This window comes from Danio aesculapii, chromosome 12, assembly GCF_903798145.1.
Source record: "Danio aesculapii chromosome 12, fDanAes4.1, whole genome shotgun sequence".
In the NCBI taxonomy this organism is placed as follows: Eukaryota; Metazoa; Chordata; class Actinopteri; order Cypriniformes; family Danionidae; genus Danio; species Danio aesculapii.
Genome location: NC_079446.1, coordinates 8,667,108 through 8,691,545, shown reverse-complemented (window position 1 = coordinate 8,691,545; position 24,438 = coordinate 8,667,108). Strand labels below are relative to the sequence as shown.

Genomic DNA, 24,438 nt, shown 5'->3' with positions numbered 1-24,438 from the left:
CTGTGTGTTTTGTTCTTGTTGACTGCGTAATGATAAACTTTTCATAGTTTTGTTTTTTTAAAGGGGACCTATTATGCAAAAATCACTTTTATAAAGGGGTTTAAACACAGTTGTGTGGTAACAGTCAGTGAATATAACCAGCTTCTAATGGGGAAAATGTGTAATTGAATTTTTTATAATCACACTTGATAAAACCAGTCTGCAGAAACACTTTGATTGACATTCTCCTTTTGTACGTGTCATCAGAGGGGGAAAGCCCCGCCCATTAGTGACAATCTCTCCCTCATTAGCATAAGACGTTAGTCTTGTTTTTGAATCTGCCACTATGCTAACACAGGCATTTGAAGCTCCGTCCTTTTTTGAAAGGAGCAGTCTCATTTAAATTTAAAGCAAGTCACACAAAAATGGCACAATTTGGATCAAAGCCTAAAAGGGGCAGTTTCAGAGAGTTAAAAAAACATTATTTCTGTGGTATTTTGAGCTAAAACTTTACATACACACATCAGAGACTTATTTTACATCTTGTAACAAGAAGCTTAATAGGTACCCTTTAAATTGGACATTTGATATATGAAACTATTAATTAGGGATGTAAAGATTCACTGTGAGCCGGTTGAAAATTGAATCAAGCATGTGACGTTTTAAATCAGTAGAAACGTTGAATGAATCGTGACTCATTTTTTTGAACAGGCGGGACGTTGTGGTTACAGGCGCAAACTCGCTTTACCTGCACATCAGCGGCGAGCAAGAGGTGGGATGCACGAGTAAAATGACAGCAGTGCAATGCACCAGACAAAACACTAACTGTGGCTGCGTCTGAAATAACATACTTCCATACTATATAGTACGCTTAAACAGTATGTGAGCTGAGTAGTATGTTCAAATTCATAGAATTTGAAAAACAGTATGTGAGAAGTTTCCAGGTGACCTACTTCCGGCGAGATTCTGAAGTGCGCATCCAATGGACGCTACACTATCCCATAATGCACCATGAGAGAATTCTTGAATGGGAGTGAAGCAACGCGACTGACGCGAGTAGGTCACATGATGGCAGATGTAATACCATTCATACTACTCGCATTCATACTGTATAGAACATACTTTTCTAACAGTCGAGTAGTTTTAATTCAAATGCAGTACCTACTGAGTAGTAGGTGATTTTGGAAGCAGCCTGTATGCAAATACTGCAAAAAGACGTTTACTACCATTAACAGAACAACAAATATGATGCACATAAATCATCAGCACGGTCAAAAACTACTGTCACAGACGTCTAGAAAAATACTATTAATAAGGGTTTTAATTTGAGGGTGGACAGGATGGGGTAAATTCATTACATATTTGTACAATAATTTAAGCTTATTTTAAGTATCTATTTTTCAAGTGGTGTCCATTACTTTCAAAAAGTCACATTAAAGTGCCTCACACACTTTTAAGTTCCTTGTACACACCCAGACTTTAAGCATTGCAAAGATTATAAAGGTATGACAAAAGGTCATTATCATGATATGCCAAATCAAAAGAAGTAAGTGTACAAATGAAGGACTATTTTGCAATATTTTTTTCTTTCATTGTTATATTATTTTGATTATAATTAAGCACATTTACCTACAAATTGCTGAAATATACAGTAACAGAAATCATACTGTCTAGATACTGTAGATTTTAATCATTCTGCAATTGTGCCACTATCATTAGGTTTACATACTTAATCATAGGGCTGTTTATATCGAAGTTGATATTTAGCTGCACCATGTTGGTGTTTTGTAACATCTAATTTTTACGAGGATGGTCATTAACCCAACGGTCAATCCCCAACCTGGAGGACCAAGACATACACATATACACTATGGACAATTTAGCTTCCCAATTCACTTATAGTGCATGACTTTGGACTGTGGGGGAAACCGGAGCACTCGGAGGAAACCCACGTCAACACAGGGAGAACATGCAAACTCCACACACAAATGCCAACTGACCCAGCCGGGGTTCGAATCAGCGACCTTCTTGCTGTGAGGCGACGGTGCTAACCACTGAGCCACCGTGCCGCCCACTATCACAAGGTTTGGTAACTAATTGTTCTTTTGGGTCTCTATACTGTTTACTATTGCCATCTATTGATGGCATGTTAAAGTCAACCGTATACAAATGTAAAATGTTCTGAACACACTTAAAATTGACTGTTTTAATGGTAAAACATTTGATTGTTTATAATGTTTCAATGGTATTTGTAATGGAAACCCTTCAAACCTCTGTGATGGTTTCTTTTGTATTTCTTTTTATCATCAGGGCTTAAAATACCTATGTTCTTAAAAGTATATCTTCCTTCCTCTTTAGATGCTGAGGTCTAACACATTATTTATGGACATTTGCGGTGTAAGCAATGCATTAGTCTACTTAAACAGATAGTTCACATATTAATACTCCATTTTACATTAAATTCCATTTACCATACTTTAAAAGTTCTATTTATGTGTGTTTATCAATGTAATTTAAATACTAAAACGATCTCAGTCTATCAAACTGATTGTGTCTCTTTAGATGATTTACAGTAATTAATGAGCTAGATTTATTTAGATCACCTTAATGAGCTGTTTAATATCTTGAAAAAATCGTTACAGGATTGTTTGATGTGTGGAACAACAGGCTACTGGTTTGTAAATGACGATAAGCTATATTTGGGTGAACTAACCCTTTAATTTATCATTGCCTAAGAAACAGTTGAACATTTTATGTCATTTGGTAGACTCCATATAGCTAAACTTTCTTATGTGGCCATTTTTTTAACTGACAAACTTACCGAAACCAGGGTCTTCAGCCTTCAGGCTCGACTGCTGATGCCATGAAGATGTTTTCTGCTCAAACAAACCAAAAATATCAACACAAAATTTGTGAGTATTTGTTTTTATCTGAGTGAAGACTTTTGGTTAAGGCCTGACAAGCTAGTTAATCAACAGCTGAAGCTTTCAATTATTACCATTATTCATTTATAAATGTTTGTTCACTCATAAATATTATATTTTATTTTAAACTTAAATGTTGAATAATCAATTAAACTTTTATGTACTGCTACATGCGCCACAGTAATCTATAAAGTATGTTTTTATTAAACAGTCCACTGTGATTGGTCCAACCGTATCAGCGCTGAGAAAATTAACATCTAACACATGATAACACTTTCAGTGATTATCTAAACCAGGGGTGTCCAAAGTCGGTCCTGGAGGGCCGGTGTCCTGCTGACTTTAGTTCCAACTTGCTTCAACACACCTGCCTGGAAGTTTCTAGTATACCTAGTAAGAGCTTGATTAGCTGCTTCAGGTGTGTTTGATTAGGGTTGGATCTAAACTCTCCAGGACACCGGCCCTCCAGGACCGAGTGTGGACACTCCTAATCTAAACAATAAGTGAACCATGTACAGCTATAGTTTGTATCTTTAGTCTTGAAATACACAATTTAAGGCTGCAGAGTTATTACTGAATCCTATCGTGCTTTTAATCTCTAACCCAAACCCCCCATCTTAATTTTCAGAGCAAAACTTTTTAACGAATCAACTCGCTTGTAAATGATGATTAGCTATAGGGGAATTACCCCCATGACGTCACACTGTTTCACCCGCACATACAAAAGATCAGTTGCAATAGCAAACATGTTGTGTTGTGCGGTAGGATGCCAAAATGCCAAAAACTTACATTTTACCACATACCACACTGCTTTTAATGCCAACTGCAGACGTCCTTGGCTAACAGCCATCAGAGGAACTGAATGGAGTGAGGACCTAATTAAAAATGCTTGACTCTGCAATTCTCATGTTATATCAGGTAAGTTCAGGCTATACTGAATCATACACATTACTCGTTTTTGATTGCAGCAATGATTTCAGCAAAAACGGCTAAATGTGGTTAATTAAACTGCGGACACGGAATGCTTAGAATGAAATGTAAGTGTAAGTTCACATACTCTGCCGTACAGGTGCAGTTCACTCTCAGAATGCAGTTGTTTTGCTTGTTGTTGATTACCCAGGCCTTAGCTCCGTCTTTTTTCCTTGTCTTTGGCTTGGCAGAACCTTGATTTTTAGCGCTACAAAGTTTTGAATCTGGTAATAATGGAACATTATTTCTTGCACGTGACCACACAGAACAAAATTGTTGGCATCCAAAGACTTGTACATAGGCCTTTAACTTCTTTCTTGTAAAATCACAGTTTTAATGAGATGGTTCTATATTTCAGGTTGGATGCTTAGCCATTTCGACTTACAGTATCCAATATCCATTGGGAAGGTGCTATCGCAAATGGACCTGTCAGACGAATGCCGCTCACTTTAACATTAATTTTGCCAAATAACTGTTCTTATCATTGGGTGACAAGCTGTTATAATACGTTAAAAGCATTATGTAAATAATATATATAATATGTAATCAATATAACATCTCTAATACAACGAACTCTGTACCACATCGGATGTCATTCCCTCGCTGTAAATGTAATGTTTACAAACCGGTAATTCGCCTATATTTGGGGGAACTAACCCTTTAATTTGTCATTGCCTAAGAAACAGTTGAACATTTTATGTCATTTGGTAGACTCCATATAGCCTCCATCTTTCTTATGTGGCCATTTTTTTTTTAACTGTCAAACTTACCGAAACCAGGGTCTTCAGTTTCATTAGCAGGCTGAACTGCTGACGCTGACTACAAACTTATCAGGCCTTAACCAAACGTACCATACGCAACAGGTTAAGTTTTCAACACTTTGTTGTTATTATTATCATCATTATTATTTTAAAAATATTTGTTTGCTCATAAATATTATATTTAAACTTAAATGTTGAATAATTAATTAAACTGGTACGTACCACATGCGCCTCCGTAATCTATAAAGTGAATTCCTATTAAACGGGAGAGGACTGTGATTGGTCCAAACGAATCATCGCTGAGAAAATTAACATCTAACACATGATAACGCTGTCTAAACAATAATTGAACAATGTACAGCTATATTTAATATCTTATATTTAAGTATCTTTAATCTTAAAATACACAATTTAAAGCTGCAGAATTATTACTGAACCCCATCGTGCTTTTAATCTCTCCCGCCCATTTTCAGTGCGAACCGTTTTGACGAATCGACTCGCTCAAGTGAATCGAATCAGTAGGGGTCGCTGCAGGGACTGGCGTGCCACAGCAGTATTTGATTCCCCCTCATCCGCACGTTGACTCATTCACACACTGATGCTCAATGATGGCGGATAGCGCGAGTGAGAGCGATACGGACGGAGCCACCCCTCACTGCTCCTCATCTTCATCCTCCTCCATCCTCATCTCTTCATTCCGTCTTGAGGAGCTGTCCAACCGCCTGGCGTCTTTGCAGCAAGAAAACAAAGTGTTGAAGATCGAGCTCGAGACGTTTAAACTGAAGTGTAAAGCTCTGCAGGAGGAGAACAGAGACTTGCGCAAAGCCAGCGTAACCATAGTGAGTCATTCATAACTACTTTTACTGTTAATACTTGATTGATTGAATGCTTATGAAAGCAAACACTGGTCATAACCTGATTGCGTGTTTCATGTGGTGGTAAACACGTTTAGAGTTGCTGTTACAGTTCTCTAAAGCTAATGTGCTAATGATTAGCTCATATTGTTATCTGGTGTGTCGTGTTGATTTTCAGAATTTATATTATAATTTGCAAAATAACAAACAAACACATTTTAATTCACATTTTAATGTTTGAGTTGAAGTTCTGGTTGCGTTTAAAGTGAAATACACTGTCAGAGAAATATCAATCTTAGCATGTCAACTAACTTAGCAGCACAATAATATTAACGTTACGTTAATTGTGTTTTGGTATATTACTTACCTGTAGGAAGTCAGTCTCATTTTGTATGTATAACTCCTCAGCTAACAATTTTGTGTTTAATAATAATAAAACGTAGACTTAAACAAGGCTAAACTTGGGCTGTCAGTGAAAATCTAATAGACATCTAAGAACAGGCCAAAACTAGACTATTCATCAATTAGACAGACTTTATATGTGTAGTCATTCATTTCTGTTTATTTGATGACTAGTCTAGCTTTGGCCTATTTTTAGACCTCTATTAGATGTTCACTGACAGCCCAAATTTAGCCTTGTTTTAGCCAAGACGACTATGTTTAGACGTCTATTAGACATCTTTTAAAAACAGAAAAGGCTTGCTTGGTCACTTGGTTTGGTTTTTAGTAAATGTTTATTTTTTAAATTATTATTAAGGTAACAAAAGAGTATAAAATGCACGCTAGCATGTGGGCAAGGCTCACTTACTGAGGTAATGTTGGTTTCACATTAATTAACTGTGGGAAGTCAGTCTCTTTTTTTATATTTAACTCCCCAGCTAACAATTTTGTGTTTAATAGACATCGAATAGATATCAAAACGTAGACAGCTTTGCTAAAACAAAGCTAAACTTGGGCTGTCAGTGAAAATATAATAGACATCTAAGAATAGCCCAAAACTAGACTAGTCATCAAACTGATTGTGACTTCAAACAGTTTGACTTTATGTGTGTAGATTTCATTTCTATTTATTTGATGACTGGTCTAGTTTTGGCCTATTCTTAGATGTCTTTTAGATTTTCACTGAGAGCCTAAATTTAGCCTTGTTTTAGCCTAGATGACTGTTTAGATGTCTATTAGACATCTTTTAAAACAAAAAAAGGCTTGCTGGGTTACTTGGTTTGGTTTAAATAAATGTTTTTTTTTTATGATTAAGCTAACAAAAGAGTATAAAGTGTATGGTTACATGTGGATAAGGTTCACTTACTGAGGTAAAGTTGGTTTTATATTTGCACATTCGTTCATTTTTGAATAGTGATAACTTGTGACACGCTCCCTTTCAGGGCTGTGCAATTAATCGAAAAGTAATCGATTATAGGTTCTGAATGTCGATTTTGATCTAATCTTTCCAGGTACATTTTTTTTCAATTACTTTTCCTACCGTGTGTGGAGTCATGTGACCCTGCTTTAAGGCTAATTTATACTTATGTTATGGTTTATACTTATTATATTATTCTAATATTATACTTCTGTCAAGTGCACGCGCAGCCTTCGCATAACCTTACATCTCTCAAATTTTAACTACACGTCACAACAACATGTAGTGCAAGCTTTGTGATTGGTTGGTTACGTAGCGGTGATGAGGGTGGGCGGCGAGGAGAGCTGCGTTTTAGGCAATGTTTTTGCAGCACAGAATGATGGCGCATGTCACTCGAAGACTTTGTAAAAGTCACATGAAATCCGACATAACCGTTCACACTGCGGTCGCATTGCAAAACATCAGATCTGTGTCTGATTTAAGACTACATATGAAAGTGGCACAGATCTGACCTGGAAAGATCAGATTCCATGCGGTTTGGGCTTTTTACACTGTCATCACCCGAGTCACATGTGGGCAAAAAAATCAGATTCGGGCCACATTTGGCTGCAGTGTGAACGTAGCCTAATTGAAGTTTTTATGAAGTTTGAAACAGTCGGCATAGAGAAGTACATGTATGTTAGCGTGTTTCTAGTATAGATTGTCATGTTTCTTGGTAGGCGGTTGATAGGGGGTTCTGAATGGTTGCTAAGGCGTTGCTAGGGTGTTCTGTGTGCTTGTTAGGGTGTTGCTAGGTGGTTGCTAACATGTTGCTAGGGTGTTCTGAATGCTTGCTAAGGTGTTGCTAGGCGGTTGCTAAGGTGTTCACCTAGGTGTTGCTAGGGGGTTTCTTAGGCGTTCCTATGTGGTTGCCAAGGCGTTGCTAGGTGGTTGCTAAGGCAATGCTAGGTGGTTGCTAGGGTGTTCTGAGTGCTTGCTAAGGTGTTGCTAGGAGGTTGCTAGGGTGTTCTGAATGCTTGCTAAGGTGTTCACTAAGACGTTGCTTAGGCGTTGCTAGGTGGTTGCTAAGGCAATGCTAGATGTTACTAAGATGTTGCTATGTGGTTGCTAGGGTGTTCTGAGTGCTTGCTAAGGTGTTGCTAGGTCGTTGCTAAGGCATTGCTAGGTTGCTGCTAGAGTTTTTTTGACTGGTTGTTAAGGTGTTTCCTAGGCGGTTGCTAAGGCGTTGTTAGGTGGTTGCTAAGGTGTTGCTAGGTGGTTCCTAGGGTGTTCTGAGTGGCTGCTAGGCAGTTGCTAAGGCATTGCCAGGTGGTTGCTAGGAGGTTGCAAAGACGTTGTTAGGTGGTTGCTAGGCCATTACTAAGATGTTGCTAGGGTGTTGCTAAGTGGTTGCTAGGGTGTTCTGAGTGGTTGCTAGGCAGTTGCTAAGGTGTTGCTTGGCGGTTGCTAGGGTGTTCTGAGTGTTTGCTTGGTGGTTGCTAAGTCATTACTAAGTCGTGCTAAGGTGTTGCTAGGGGGTTGTTAAAGTATTCTGAGTGGTTGCTAGGCAGTTACTAACATAAATTAGCATGTTTCTGGCATGAATTAGCATGTTACTAGCATGATTCTAGCATGAACTAGCATGTTACTAGCATGAATCAGCATGTTACTAGCAATGTTGTACTCTGATAGTCGTAGGCTGCTAATAGGATTTGCCTTTTTAGAATTTGCAAACAATACTTAAATTGAATTACATTATTAAGAACAAAGTCAGAATGTGCGAATATAAAACTAACTTTACCCAAATGGCTCACTTAAAAAAAAAAAAAAAAAAGCTAATTAATGATGCAATCATTAAAGTTGAAAGTTAATTACTTTCCAAATTACTATGTCTGTGAAGTAAATTGACTACTGTGTAAGGAATTCAATTACTTGACCTGGTAGCCTACTACTTATAATCCAATCTCAATGCATAGACTAGGTGAATTGAATAAACTAAATTGACTGTAGTGTGTGAATGGGAGAGTGTGTGAGTGTTTCCCAGCACTGAGGGTTGTGCTCTTTGGCCAGTGTAAATCATGTTTCAGAGTAAATGGCAGTTTATTCTGCTGTGGCAACCCTGATAAGGCAGGGATTAAGCTGAAGTGAGTGAATATTTAAGGCAACTATATTATAAGTATCGTAATTAAAATTAGTAACAGTGATCAGTTACTTTTTTCAGTGGACAGGTAATTTAATTACAGTAATTACTTTGTAACTAATTACACCCAATACTGAGCATGAAAGCGATACCTCCCATTATTTATTTATATATATATTTATGTATTTATTTATTTATTTGTATTTAAAGGTGATTTGATGGCTTCTATCATCAGCAAACTACTTCAATAAAATGCATATTAATAGCTACATGTAGTAATATAATTCTTAGTGAAATATCAATTTCAAAAATACCAACAAACACAGAGTAATACAGTGATGTTTAAATGCCCAACTTGGTCGATACATATTGTCTAAGGGTAAATCAGTAAAGTCAAATACAGAATAAAAGCATTTTAGTATACATTTTTCTGTGTGCGTGTTTTTTTTTTTTTTTATTATTGTTTTTTTTTTATAGAAAATGTTTTTTTTTTTTTTTTGTTTTGTTTTTTTTAATTCATAAAAAATAAGAAAATGTAGGGCTGGGTGATATTGCAAAAAATTATCACAATATCATGTTTCAAATCATTCGGTGTGCATTTATAAAAATTAAGATTTTTTTTTTTAACAATACAATTAGAAATATTGATTTTTTTTTATTTATTTATTTATTTTTTTACCACTTTATTTTAATTTTCCCACCATTGAGGCAAATAGTTTTAATAGTCAAAAACAAAAATATTTAAACACAATATCTCATCTCTTTATAATAAAATAAACAGTGTTAAAGAGACTCTTAAACTTGATGAATAAAATGTTACAAAGTGTGTACAATGCTATAGGTGGATCAACATCTGTGAGGTGTGAATAATAATGATCCAGTGAACCTCAAACTCTGTAAACAAAACAAATGATGGTATGATGAACTTTCAAGTAAAGGAACCAGCCATCATTATTGAAATACATATTGCAATATTACAAATTGTGAAGTTGAATGACTATATTACCCCCTATACTAAAAATTTTTTTTACATGGGGAGCTAGTGCCTGGGATGCACAAGAAAAGAAACCAAAAAGCCACTCTGGCGACATCCTTGCATTTTTAATTGCAATCTCCTATTGCTGCTATTCTTCACAATTTTCTTTGTGCTCGCGCTCCCATGTTGTCTCGTAACAAGGCGACTATCAACCATTTTTTCAGAGGATGACAAACGGACAAAACATTTCTGCATCTCTGATACAAGTTTGTGGAGAGAAGTAAAAAGCACTGCAGTGTTTGGACGTGCTGTGCATGTCTGAGGTAATTAGTCTACCGTTATTACTGAAATGGGGGTATATTTCATACAAAGTGTGAAGCAGATTGATTGGTTCTACTTATTTGCACACCATGTGCATGTCGTGTAAGTCGCGCGCCTTCTTCCATTGGAAATTACAATCTTACACCCTAAGCTTATTGGCGTTGCTTCCAAGGCCCACACTCAGCAGCCACATTTGATAAAACTATAGCCTTCATACTGAAACTTCATACTGAATTTGTTTTTTGTCATTATTAACAATGTGTGGTCAATAAATACAGATACCGATTTTATCACCCAGCCGTAAGAAAATGTATGTTTTTTTCTAATTTTAATTCATTAAATGTTTTTTAAGAACATTTATGTTTTTCTATTTCATTTAAATTGATTAAATGTTTCTCTTGTAATATTGATTGCTGTATTATTGCTTATAAAATATTCTGATCATTTTTTTTTTTATTAAAACTTGGAGAAAAAAATACATCTTTCATCCTGAAGCCTTATAAATTCAAATTGTGAAAGTATAAATTATTAATCTGATGACAGACTGTAACACATTATTCAACCAAATTTTAATGAGGTGGATCATTAAGAGCTCTTAATATATCATGTATAATACCATAGGATTTATAGGATTACACATAAACCTGGCATATAGTTCAATGAGTATGGAACACAAACAGTCTCATGCTCCGAATGATGAATTGATTAACCTGTGAGCATGAAATATTGATATGTTGTTGCTGCAGTTCTGTAAAGTGCAGTACAGTACAGTCTGTCTTGCTAGTTAATATTTGATGATCAGATGACATTTGTTCTTATGTTGTGAGCAAATGTTTATTTGTACATTTTAAAAGTGAGAAAAAAGCAGCTGGTCTCTGGCTTAGTCAGATTTAGTCATCCTTATCTGCATAAACTCTTTATCTTCTTATACTTCCTTTTTTTCTCAAGGTTAAGGCCTGCACACTTGGCAACACCTGGATGTAGAAATAACATGGTTTCTGTTAGACTTTCAGTTCCTTTATGAAATTGGGATTTGGAGTGCATTGAAAATTGCTTTTACACAACTGCTTGTCTCTACAAATTATAACAAAACCACAGTTTTGAAATTCCTTTGATTATATCCTCATTCATGATGTTTCAGTGTGTAAAACTAGTGCTCAAACAGGTCTAATTTTACTGCCTTCTGCATTGCTTTGAATTCTTGTTGATGCATTTAACAACAACCCTATTTTTTAGGTATTTTGTGCTTCAGTCATAAGTCACAGAAGGCAACTTGCTTAAGATGCTTGTAAGAAATCAATCTGATTCTTCACTTATGGCTCGTTTCCACTGACTGGTACGGTACGGTTCGGTTTGGTACGGGTCACCTTTATCAGGCTTGCGTTTCCACTAACAAGGGTACCCTTTTGGTGGGTGTGGTGTATGACAGAAAGTTTCAGTCGACGTCATTCTCGCTGGAGGAAATGTCTACAATAAAGCTGTACGGGTCACTTACGTATCATATGAAAAGCACTTCTCACAAAACAGACGCTTCATACACATAAATACTTGTGTAGAAATGTTTATTACTAACCTTTCTATGAACATGAGTTGATTATAACTGCTGATCAATGACAGTGCGAAACAGCCTACTGAAACGTTTGTAATTATATTAAATAACTAAATAAATGAACATATATAAACACATACAGCTCCTTACAGTCTCCGATATGTTATCAGAAGAACTACACACAACAGAAGAACTACACACAACAGACATTTCGTCCGTATTTAGGTTAAAAAACAACACAATATATAGACCAGTGAAAACCTCTCATCTGTGTCTGTAATCTTCAGCAGCACGTGTAGCCTCTGTTAGAGAACAATTCCATCATTCTGAGTTCATATTAGTCCAAAAGGTGATAATAACAATAACAGTTAAACAAGGCAGTTTGTTCACGTTTGCTGAAAAAATAATGTGCTCCTTTTTTCAGGCTTTTCTGTTTCTTCACGCTTCACTCTCGCGTTTATCAGTGTCTGACAGGATCGGGTTTCAAAAGCAGGTCAATAATCAAGCGCAGGTTATTATCATCAGCTTAAGAAGTTTGTTATTTCAGATATAATGTTAGATGCACGGCGAGCGCAAGGAAGAAAGCGAAACCGCTCGCGCCTCAGCCTGCCTCGTAAAAAAACTACGCGGCACAGGGTAAATCTGCTCTACTCCATGGCTTTGTGGCTGTTTATCAAGACGACGACAAGGTTTGTTTGAGCCCGGGTCGACCATGGCTCGTTATTATATGTATAAATAATTCCGCTGTAATCTCTCGGCTGTGCATGTATTTTAAACATGGCGGTTTTTTTGTTTTCATTCTGGCTTGTTGCGTAAGCGAATGACGTATCTCTGTAAACCAATAGCGTTCAGCTGCGCGTCTAGCTCCGCCTTTTGGTACCCTTTCTCGTGTTTGGTACCCTTCGGTTCGGTACGCTTTTTGACAGTGGAAACGGCTATAAAAGCGTACCAAACCAAACCGTACCGTACCACTCAGTGGAAACGGGCCTTTAGGTTGCTTTCACATTAGCACTTTTAGTCCGCACCCTGGTTTGTTTGATGTCAAAGTATGGTACCTTTAGCTAGTGTGAACATGTCTTCTGAACTCAGGTGTGCACCCGTGAACCGTACCTGAGTCCGCTTAAAAGAGGTGGTCTGGGGTACAGTTCATGCAAACTCTGGTACAGTTCACTTCTGATGTGAATGGAATCGTACAAAATAACAGAGGTGAACCGCCAACAGTACAACAAACTTTCATTTTCATAACATTCATTTGTGTGTGGATGTCTGTGTATTACCTACTTTGGCCACAAGGGGGACTGACCCAATGCAAACAGTGATAATGTCTGCTTGTCTCCACCAAAAACGACTTTTGCAGACATTATGTGACGTTCTCAACATTTTTTTATATTTTTTTTGCGGCAGAAAGATGCAAGTGGCTCTCTGTATTTTGGTTTTGGTTACAAAACCAAAAGATTTAGTAAAAGCAGAATGACCATGATATGCGGACGTCTCCATTTTGGCGCTTTGCATTCATGGCCATCATCTAGCAACAGCTATATACAAAACAGCAGCTTGATGACACAAGTGTACCAGGTTCAGAAGGAAAAAATTGGAGCAGAGAGGGTGGCAAGAGGGGGCATTTGAACTTGGGTTCGGTCCAGGCAATTGAACAAAGTGTGAAAGCACCCTTACTGTGAAATATCTAAGCAAAGTGTCTTATTTTTTTTAATGATTCCCCTGGGTGGTCAATATGTTGCAGCACCATGTGATTCTCAAGTCATCTGTAACAGTTTTTCAATTCTTTATTAACCCTTGCGTATTGTTCAAATTGACTACCCTTTCGTTATGTTGGGGGCTGTTTTTGCCTCATTGACTTTCAATATAACAACATTTTTGGATTGCAAAGACTTAACACCATATAATCATGTGTTCAAGATTGTTGGTAGTTTTCCCTTTGTTGGTGGTGTCCCTCAAAGTCTTGAAATGTTTTAAGTTTTGGAAACAATTTTAGACTTTAAAAAGTCTTAAATTCCTTAAAATATGGTGTTGTAGGTCTTCATTTTAACAGGTCTTAATGTTTCTTTGTCAATGTAAAGCTACCCAATCGGTACAACTAACAGTCCATCTCAAAGTGTTTACCAATGGATCAACTCTATTCACCAATATAGTTTAATTATCTTCCTTGCATCCTCACAATAACATTTAAGTTCTTATGGCTATTATTTATAGCTACCCGATGAGGACACTGATGTGGACAGACTGTGGTGCATAAATTTAGTTTATTATAGTTTTTAAAACTTGTCATTTTTGTTTTATTAAAAAAAGTTATGCTGGGGAAAAAAACGTTTTGCTTCTTTTGACACAAATTTGAAACTAAAGAACTAAACTAGAATTTTAGAGGAGCAAGTAAAAATAATTCTTCTGGCCACATTAGAAAAACAAAAACCTTTTTGCCCCATATAAGTCTGAAATTTCCTTCAATAGACCATTTCAATGTGGTGATGGCATGAGCCCATGAAAATTTCCTGCTTGTGGTCAAACTGTTTCATAACAGTAACAAGAGGCAATTCAAAGATAACTTTACATTAAAACACCTGCCATAGGATTATTTATCAATATTTGGACTTATGGATTCTCAGAAGCTATGGAAATTAAAACTGTAAAACAGGAAATTTGTTAGGACCATCGTTATTGTTTACATCTCTCAAAATGGTCTAATATGGCCTTACAAAGGTCATAAAACTCTTAATTTACTCAGAGAAACCTGCGTTAACCCTGTGTTGGAGAAAGCTAAAATTTGTAATTTTTACTGTTTGTAAATAAGTAAATTTGCCCAGAGTGTTTTGAGTTTTTGAAAAATTCCAAAGCATTTTCACAAAAATGTGTCAAAGATTTGCCACCAAAAATCATTCCGTTTGCTGAAACACAGAGAAATTTGTGGCCAGATTGAGCCTCAAAATCACCTAAGAGTAAATGAAAACATCGCCAACAGCACACAAGGGTTAAATTTAAGGAAATTTATAAAACTTAAAAAAAAAATTTTTTTTTAAGTTTACCTCATGCAGAGATTAACTAAATAAAAAGTGAATAAAAATGCCGTTGTGCTATCATTTTTTTTTTGTATTTACCATGGTTATCACAAACCATTAACAGTAACAAAAAAGCTTTGTTTATTTAAAACCAGTTTTTTATTATTGACTGTTTATTACCATTCATGCATAATATCATTTTAAAGTGGAAAAAATGGTTTACAGACTGAAACTGCAACCAGTGGCTGCAATGCTGCTGTGCTTTTAAAAATATCTCTTTCTTTCTTTTTAGCAAGCGAGAGCAGAACAAGAAGAAGAGTTCATCAGTAATACCCTGTTTAAGAAGATTCAAGCCTTGCAGAAAGAGAAAGAAACGCTAGCAGTCAACTATGAGAAGGAAGAGGAGTTCCTCACCAATGAGCTCTCTCGGAAACTTATGCAAGTAAGTGATCTGCTGTTGTTCAGTCCCTGTCTGGGATTCATTTTGCTGAAATATACAGCTCTGATTAGCTCAAACAAAGCTCAAACTCAGTTGTGAAAGGCCAATGTCCTGCATAGTTTAGCTTTAATCCCAATCAGACACACCTGAGCGAGGTAATCAAGTGCTGCTTTCCAATTTGCATACTGTTGGCTAATGGTCCTAAATAATATTCGAAAATAGAATTAGTATGTTCCAAGTCATAGTAATTTGAAAAAAAAAAAAATATGCCAAAGGCTTCTGGATGGTGTACTATTTTCGTTAGAAATTCAAAATGTAGAACCGTCCATACTCTAACCATTAACATTGCCCACAATACATTGCACGTTGGACATGAATTCAATTAGAACTACAAATTCTGAGGAAAAAACTACAAACATGGTGGACGTGCGAGACCAACTGTCAATTTAAATAAATTTGTTTGAATGATTAATTAATATCTAGCCAACTTCTGTGTTATATTCATCTGCAACAAAAATGTGAACTTGTAGAAAGACTTGTTTGGACATTAACTTCTGAATGCATAATTATCCAAAGACCTGAGGAGATTCTCTGCAAGAAAGATTCGCGGATGGCAGATTAACCTGCTGCTGCTTCTCCAATAGGGTAGGTAATTAAATATGAAAGAAATGTAAATGATGTGCTAAGATGATTGATTAGGAACGTAGCTAAGCAACATAACGGTCCGTTAATGAGGAAGTAATATGTCTCAAAGTTTGCATACTCTTCTCTTACGCACTCAAAATGATTCTTCACAGCAAAGTACATACTTTATGAACACAGTAGAAGTATGCGAATTGGGACGCAGCGTATCTCTTACTAGGCTAGCTAGAAACGTCCTCACAGGTGTGTTGAAGCAAGTCGGAGTTTGACTCTTCAGGACACTGGTCCTCCTAAATTACAACAAACTTTGGCCAAACCCTGGCTCAAGCATAATTAAATAACACAAATTTAAATAATAAAAAAATGGATTGAATAGAATTTTAAAAAGAAGTGCAAAGAGTAAGAGGGCTAATATAATTATTTAGACATTTATTAAAAATATCTCTTTCGAGTTAGGCAGGTCATTCCCTCAGTATGTAAGGCAATGGGCTATATGAACAGGACTTGTTAATTTTGAATAAGCCAGCTCGGGTGCTTCCAGTGAACTGTGATGCCATTATAAAATTGGCCACATTTAAGATCTAATTTGTAGAATCGTTGTTGGACAGTGGATGAAGAGAGTGCCCTGATTGGATATTAAGCAACCAATCAGAGCCCAAGAACCAAAAAAAAATGCAGTGATGTATACACATGTAAATAAATCAAGAAAGAAGACAAAGATGCTGGTGTCCTACCCATCAGATTATGTAACCACCACTGTATTTAAATGATTCTGAAGTTTGGGTTGGGGATTAGGTAGGCGATTATTACAGCTTCATATCACACTACTTCACATTAAAATTTACACTGGTAGCAAAATCTGATGGGTACCATATTGCGTCATCAACATGTGCCATCTACTTTTTGAATGGGAGGTAGGACAATCTGACAAGGTTGGAGAAATTGACAGAACACTGTCTAATTCTTTTTATTTATTATTAGATAAATTATTAAATAATTATTAGATAGATTATTAGATTTATTATTAGAGTTTATTATTAGATTATCAGACACATTTGCCCAAGAAAATCCCTTCATTGTGAGGGACAAGTACAGAAGTTCAGGTTTTCTTTTGTGGAGTGAGAAGATAGACTACTGCCCCTGCTGGTGCTGAAAGACACATCCTCACGCTGGAGCAGAATGCCTGCTCTCTTTTCAGTCGGCTTCATTTGGTGTGTTCATATGCAGCATTTTTGGTATAGATGGGATCAGCCACGAGCTGACCAACTGGTTTTTGTCAGTGCTAGTTGTTTGTGTCCTTAAAGGGAAGGTCCTCATCCTCTCAATGTTGCATAAGGCTAATCTGTCAGACATTCTATGTTGTCTGAAGTTCAGAATGATCATAACTCCAAGGTTTCTAGCGCTCCTTGGAAGGAGTTATGATGCACTTAGCTGAAGCTGTGATGAAGTGTTGTGTTGGCTGAAACTATTAGCAAACCAGCTCCTGAGTTATCAGCCCTCCGTATATTTTTGTTCCCCGTTTCTGCTTAATGGAAGTGTTTTTTTCAACAAATTTCGAGACTTAATAGTTTTAATAAAAGATTTCTTTATCTTTGCCATGATGACGGCACATAATATTTTACTAATATATTTTTTAAGATGCTAGTATTCAGCTTAAAGTGACGTTTAAAGTATTTATTGTGAAATAATACTGACCTTTTAAAATGTTTTTTAAAAAAAATTTAAAAACTTCTTTTATTCTAGCCGAAATAAAACAAAGACTTTCTCCAGAAGGAAAAATATTATTTGGTGGAAAATTCCTTGCAACATTTGGGATATATATATATATATATATATATATATATATATATATATATATATATATATATATATATATATATATATATATATATATATATATATATATATATATATATATATATATATATATATATATATATATATATATATATATATATATATATATATATATATATATATATATATATATATATAAAAACAAGGGTTAATATTCAACTGTAGGTAAAAGAGAATTGTTCCCAGCTTCACGTGCCATGTTGGTAGTACAGCAAATGCTGTTTGAAGTCTGCTCTATTAGCAGCCTTTACCAAATCTTCTTATTTAAACCTGCACTTACACTTGTTAGGAGTGATAGATGACTGTTTCTGAGGTAACTGCGTGCAAAAAAAAGAAAGCTTCCTCAAAAAGCCCTTTCTAGTTTCACTGCAGTCTCAATTCATCCGGCTTTGAGGCAGTGATTCATGCTTTTTTAGGGGAACTGTTTTAGCAATGCCACTTTTAAGGAACTTATTAAGGCTTAAATAGGTAGGGGAAATTTGTATGCCCACGGTTTCTTTTGAAATAGGAGAGAAAGAGGCATAGATGGAGTGGGGAAGAGAGAGCTGCAGAGAATCATATGGTCATCTGTGTACCCACTTCATCACAGATGGGAAAATGTTGAGTCATGGTTGCAAATTTAGTGGAAATGCAGCTGTAAGCATTCAGACTCAACAAATGTTGTTCTGAGCTAAGTCTGGAAATCAGGAAGCGGTTTAATTTAAAGGAAAGCAAAACAAAAACTGGAACCAAATGATTTCCATGATGTTTGCTTGTATAATTACTGTCTTTCTACACCCTTCAGATGTTTTAAAGTTCATCATTCGATTTTCAGTGAAACGGAAAGCTGGGGTGAGAAATTTTGAGCAGGTCTACCGGCTTAAAAATAGCCAGCAGCATTTAGTTTGTATCACAGCTGGACCTGAGCCGTTGAGCTTTGAAAAACTAGGTTTTAACCGCAACTGTCTAAAGAGTCTTAAAATATAACATTCAATGTAAAATTCAAATGGATTTCTATTATCTGATTCTTGAGTTTCGACTGGACAATCTGAAGTGCAGATCAATGTCATTAGAAAAGTCTGCGGTCTGACCTTTTCGTCTGTCATCTAAAATGCAAATGTTGGCAGTGATCAAATCAGTTCATACATAAGTTTGAGGCTAACATTTAATGAAAGTATAAAAAATCTGATTTGTGTTTTTATTTTCAAGCCTGCAAATTTTGATTACAAATACAAATTAAAGACAATAACCCTTTAAATACCCCACCAAGAAAAAAATGTTTGGATTGCATTTCTTAACTCCTAATAGTGCCAGTTAACACACTCTATGCAGTTTGTCCTATAACTGATTGTCGGTTTATGGTAAAAGTACCAGAATTAATACATATACTATGAAAAAGTCATATAACCAATTTGTTAAAAAAAATACTAAAATAAAACTTGTAAAATAAAACTTGTATTCTAAATCACCTTTTTTTTATATGCCTCAATATTACAGATTGTCATGTTTTCCTGTTTTTTTTTTTTGTTTTTTTATAACAATAAAACCAAAATCAAGTGTAGTAGTGCAACAGGATTTATGATTAATTTATTATTATTATTATTATTATTTTTTTTTTTTTTGTAAACCAACAATACGGTGTGTGTAAGCCATTATTTAAAATATTCTTTAAGTGACATTAACAGTCATTATTTAAAACCGTAAAAACATGGTCAACCGTTTGGTAGAGAGGCAGTCAAAGGGATAATATTGAATTACTTCAATTAGTAATTTATTTAGTAAAATCTATCTATCTCCCTCCCCCCCCCCCCCCCCTCTCTCTCTCCCTCCCTCCCTCCCTCCCCCCCCCCTCTCTCTCTCTCTCTCTCTCTCTCTCTCTCTCTCTCTCCGTATGTGTATATTTACATGTATATTTGTTTTAATATAATTTTTTTTAATTTTTAATAAAAAAAATTTATTTCTTTTTATTTGTGTATTATATTATTTTATTTATATTTGTGTATTTGACTTTCTTATTTAATTTTACTTATTTATTTTCTTTTTTTTATTCATGTATGTTTTATTTGTTTATTTATTTATTTTAATATTGTATTATATAATTAAAAAAATAGATTATTTTTATTTTAGAATTCTTTTTTTAGAATTTTTAAAATGCAATTGATTTGTAGCAGATCTTTTGTAATATTCTCAATATTTTATCCACTACTTTGATAAATGTATTGCATCTTGGCTGCAAAAGGGTTAATTGTATTAAGCTTGTAGTTTATTGCTGTTGATTACTTTTAATTGTTATAATATTTTTATAATTATAGAAGTGGTATTTATAAAATGTGGTAAACTAAATCTGTTAATTTGCCATGACATAGCCAGAAAAGCTGACATGGCAATAAACTCAAAATTCTCTCTCTCTATTAAGTTTGTTGTTTATTTTGAGCCTTTTAGTTGAATCAGAACCTACTGTGATTCTTCTTTTTTTTTTTTTCTTTTTTTTTTTTGGCGTTTTTTATAATACAGACTAGAATATAAATCTTGTGCCCCTTCAGACTGGCACACTCACAAATCTATCAGTGTAAAGTTTGTTTTGTCCATTTCTTGCTCAGCTCCAACATGAGAAAGCTGAACTGGAGCAGCACTTAGAACAGGAGCAGGAGTTTCAAGTCAACAAACTGATGAAGAAGATCAAGAAGCTGGAGAACGACACCATCTCCAAACAGCTCACCTTAGAACAGGTAAGCCTTAATCAGTCCCAGGAGATTCTTTTCAGTTCTTTGCATATATTTCAACTGTTTCTATCCTTCTAGCTCAGACGTGAAAAGATTGACTTGGAGAACACTTTAGAGCAAGAACAAGAAGCACTCGTGAATCGGTTATGGAAGCGCATGGACAAACTGGAAGCAGAAAAAAGGTCGGTGCTCTTCGTTTTCAGTAGGTGCTACTTTAGGTAACATTACCAAAGTTCAGATATACAAACACTGGCATGTAAGTGAGAAAGTACTAAGGCCAGGTTGAATATTTAAAGTAGAATACACTTGCTTGTATGTATTATTGGCCAGTTCCATCTGTAAACTACATTTTTGTAGATGGAAACAGAGATTAACAGTTGTGTTTTGCGCAGGATTCTTCAAGAGAAGCTGGATCAGCCGGTTTCTGCTCCTCCGTCCCCAAGAGACACCATCTCCATGGAGATTGACTCACCTGAGAATATGATGCGACACATTCGATTTCTCAAGAGTGAGGTGGAGCGGCTGAAGAAAAACCTCCGCACTTCAGAACTACAGCGTGAGTCGCAGTATTGCACTAGATACACACTCTTATACATACTCTGACCTCTTCGTATGCTTGAAGGAAAAAAAATTCTGAACTCAGTGTTTCCTTTCCAATTATATTAGGGGGCGCCCCGCCCTCCCAACCGCTTTCCCCGCCCCCGCTTAAATCAAGTTAATTGTATTTTATGTATAGCGCCAGATCACAACTTTTAATAAACAAGCTAAATAGCCGTATGTAATATCTTATTTACACAACGGCATGTGAATTCTTTCTCTACATGGTCGTGCGATTTTACAAATTTCTGCTCTCTGAATCGCGCACGGTGGAATTCTACATGGCCACTCTTTGCTGTATGGGAATGAGTGTGCGCGCACCACATCTGACTGGACCGAAGAATCACGTGCGCTCCCGTATATTATGCATAGCCTACAGCAGCCACAACACAGGTAAATGATGTGTGGGAGCATAATGCGTCACACCGTCATGGCAGCTAAAACATATACAGATCCGATGGGACCTCCGTTTCGTTTATTGCCGCGACTCGCCTTGATGCTCTCTTTCTTGCAAGTGTAGCCATTGTATTTCCAGTGTTTTGAGCTGCTGTGACGCGTTCGCCCCTATCTACCATCTCATCCAACCTTATGACCCCTCCCGGGAAGCACCGCGAGTCTCCCGCAAATTTATACTGGCCCTGTGATCCCCAAAAATGAATTAAAATACTCGGAAATCATGGCGACGAGAGTCAATGAGCAAGAGAAGAGATGGTGAAAGGCACTGATAGTCTAAGCATTACATTTCTTCGGTTAAATGAATAGAGCAGTAAAGATATCGCGAGTGCAAATCCCTCTATCTCTCTCAGTGACTAATCTGCTGTCATTAGTTGTAGACGAGCAAAATATTTATATGGTCTTGCATGCATTTAGGCCTTTTTACATGTATAACAACTTGAAAGTTCTGTTTTGACAATACTGCAAATTCACTAAAAACTGGCTGGAATTATTAGATAGATAAAAATGTATTTTTTAACATATTTAATATTATAAATTCTTGTAATAGCCTACACTCTTTGCTATAAACAGTAGTTTATATGCCGGTTTCATTTTAGTAAAGGAGTATTAGCATTAAAGGTGTGCATTTTAACTTATGCTTCAAATGTGAGCTCCAAATTTTTTCTTGATTGAGACATGTTGAACTCTTCTTTCATCATTTGCAATGTTTTCAAATTGCATTGTAATTTTTCATAACAATTTTTATATCTGTGTTTTATTATTGTCTGTGGCAGTTCATTCCGCTGTGCCAACCTCTGATAAATAAGGGACTGAGCCAGTGTAAAATGAATGGATGAATTATTTTCTGTAAAGCTGCTTCTGGCCATGACACATTCACACCTAACTGGTTATAAGAGATGTGTGTATGGTATTATATGCAGCATCCTTGATTTATTCTCTTAGGTAAAGATCTTCTCTTAAGGTTCAAACTTAGAGGGAAAATGTGCTCAATGCATTATAAAGCTTGAAGCATTAGAATCGGTACTCCGTATCAGCCGATCACCATGACAAAGAATCAGTACTCTGTGTCGGCTGCAAGAATCTCTAGCTTTGACCCAACTTGGCTATCAGAGCAGCAATACTCCCCCTGGCTGGACAAGACTGATCTTGGTAAGTCAGTAAATACACCCTTAAGAAAAAGAAGTATACTTAAGTAAAGGTCAAGTATAAAAGTATACTTTTATTTAGTAAGTAAATAAGCCCATTAAGATGAGTAACAAAGGCTACACACTTTGTGGATATAAAATAAATGTTTATTTTTAGCTTGTACGTTGTACAGTTCAAATAATTTTTTTCAGCACTTTTTAGTAAATTTTCATGTTGTCAAAGACATTTTCCTCCATTCATATAGCAGTCCTGTACCATGAATCCAGATTAGCAGGCTAGCCAGTTAACTTTTTAAAGGGGTGGTCCACTACGATATTTTAAACTTCATGTATAATGTAGCTGTGAACATAAACAACATCTCTGAGTGTAATACGCTCAAAGTTCAATGCAAAGTGAGATATTGGCTTTTACAGAGTTAGTTTAGCACAGCCTACAGCGAACAAAATTTAGGGACTTCAAAAAAATACATCCGGGCTAGTGAGATCACAAATGCTTCAGGTTACGTGCATTCACCACCCCGCGCAGCAAAAGAGTTTGGCCAGAGATGCTGTAATGTTATAGCCGAGAAAACTAAAAATGGCATCCAAACGCTGCTATTTCTACAGAGCCTGTTCTGTTTCTGTATTTGGGCTTCCAAAGGAGACTGCACAAAGAAAGAAGTGCTTGCAGTTTAATTATGTTACAGAGAATTATAACAAATATATAGCTCTAGCATTTGACAAAGGAGAACTTCCAGAATCTCTGATTTAGCACTGATTTACCATAGTATTTACCAGTGCTCATCAGTTTACAGCTTTTCACCCAGTGCAAACACAGATACTGGAGCACGATGCAGCCGTGAAGATCAGTTGAGTTATCAAACATATCGCTCGTCTGTGTTTGTGTTCAGTAAACAGCAGAGGGTGAACTGATGACCTTTTCGGCCAACCACAAGCATTTCTGTTGAGCACGTGAACACAATGGCAAATCAGCGCTGTTTTAAGAAAGCCATCAACAGTGCCTTAAATGTTAGGGGGAAATAACGTTTTTTCTTTTAATTCAATATCGTGTCAAGTCTAATATAGTGAAAGAATCAGTTCATTAACTCGAGTTTGATAAATGGCATCTAAAACGTGGGTTTGGGAAAGAAAACGTTAGTTAACTAGTGCCATTTCCTTTAACTTGAGCTCTGATATCCCTTTTTATTTTCATCATTCATTCAGAACGGACCTTTGGGTCACTCGGAAGGCGATGAAATGATAAATTTGTCACTTTCTCTTCGCTGATAAGATATACAGACAGGTACACAACATTCCTATGTAACTTCCAACGATACTTCTGGGTTTCTTCCTCGATTTCGCTTTTAAAAAAAGCGGCCGCGTGAAATCAGTCTATAGTATCGCGATATTACCCTAGTACTGGTAAACAGTGCAACTCTAGTGGGTACCTCTCATCTGGCTGTGGGTGAAAGCATGAATCAAACCCAGAGCAACTTGCAATACGTCATGCAGATATTAAGGCTGAAGCACATATTTCCAGTGAGCCCCGGCTAGTTAAACTTTCTATTCATCAAATCGAATCTTGAAACGGAAATGTGTAATATAGATTCTACAAAAACTCTTAACATCTTTAAAAGTACGTTTTTAAATGTATTTATAATTTTTTTTTTTTTTAATACCACATCCACATATTAAAATAATCTGATTTAAGACTGTAACATTGTAAAACACATGTATACATTCTCATTAAAGTTGCTTTTAAAACCACATTTTTACATTGTACCCTGATTTTGATACCACTACT

At 36.0% G+C, this 24,438-nt stretch overlaps 1 protein-coding gene across 1 annotated transcript in view; it reads left to right on the top strand.

Annotated features, from left to right (window-relative positions):
* The first annotated feature begins 5,224 nt into the window (after positions 1 to 5,224).
* The window catches only part of ccdc6b (coiled-coil domain containing 6b), a 33,284-nt gene continuing 14,070 nt past the window's right edge, over positions 5,225 to 24,438 (top strand). The window contains exons 1-5 of the mRNA XM_056469818.1: positions 5,225 to 5,469; positions 15,110 to 15,259; positions 20,335 to 20,463; positions 20,536 to 20,639; positions 20,850 to 21,013. Of these exons, the coding sequence (XP_056325793.1) occupies positions 5,236 to 5,469; positions 15,110 to 15,259; positions 20,335 to 20,463; positions 20,536 to 20,639; positions 20,850 to 21,013 (781 nt within the window). The 5' untranslated portion in view covers positions 5,225 to 5,235. The remainder of the gene's footprint in view (positions 5,470 to 15,109; positions 15,260 to 20,334; positions 20,464 to 20,535; positions 20,640 to 20,849; positions 21,014 to 24,438) is intronic.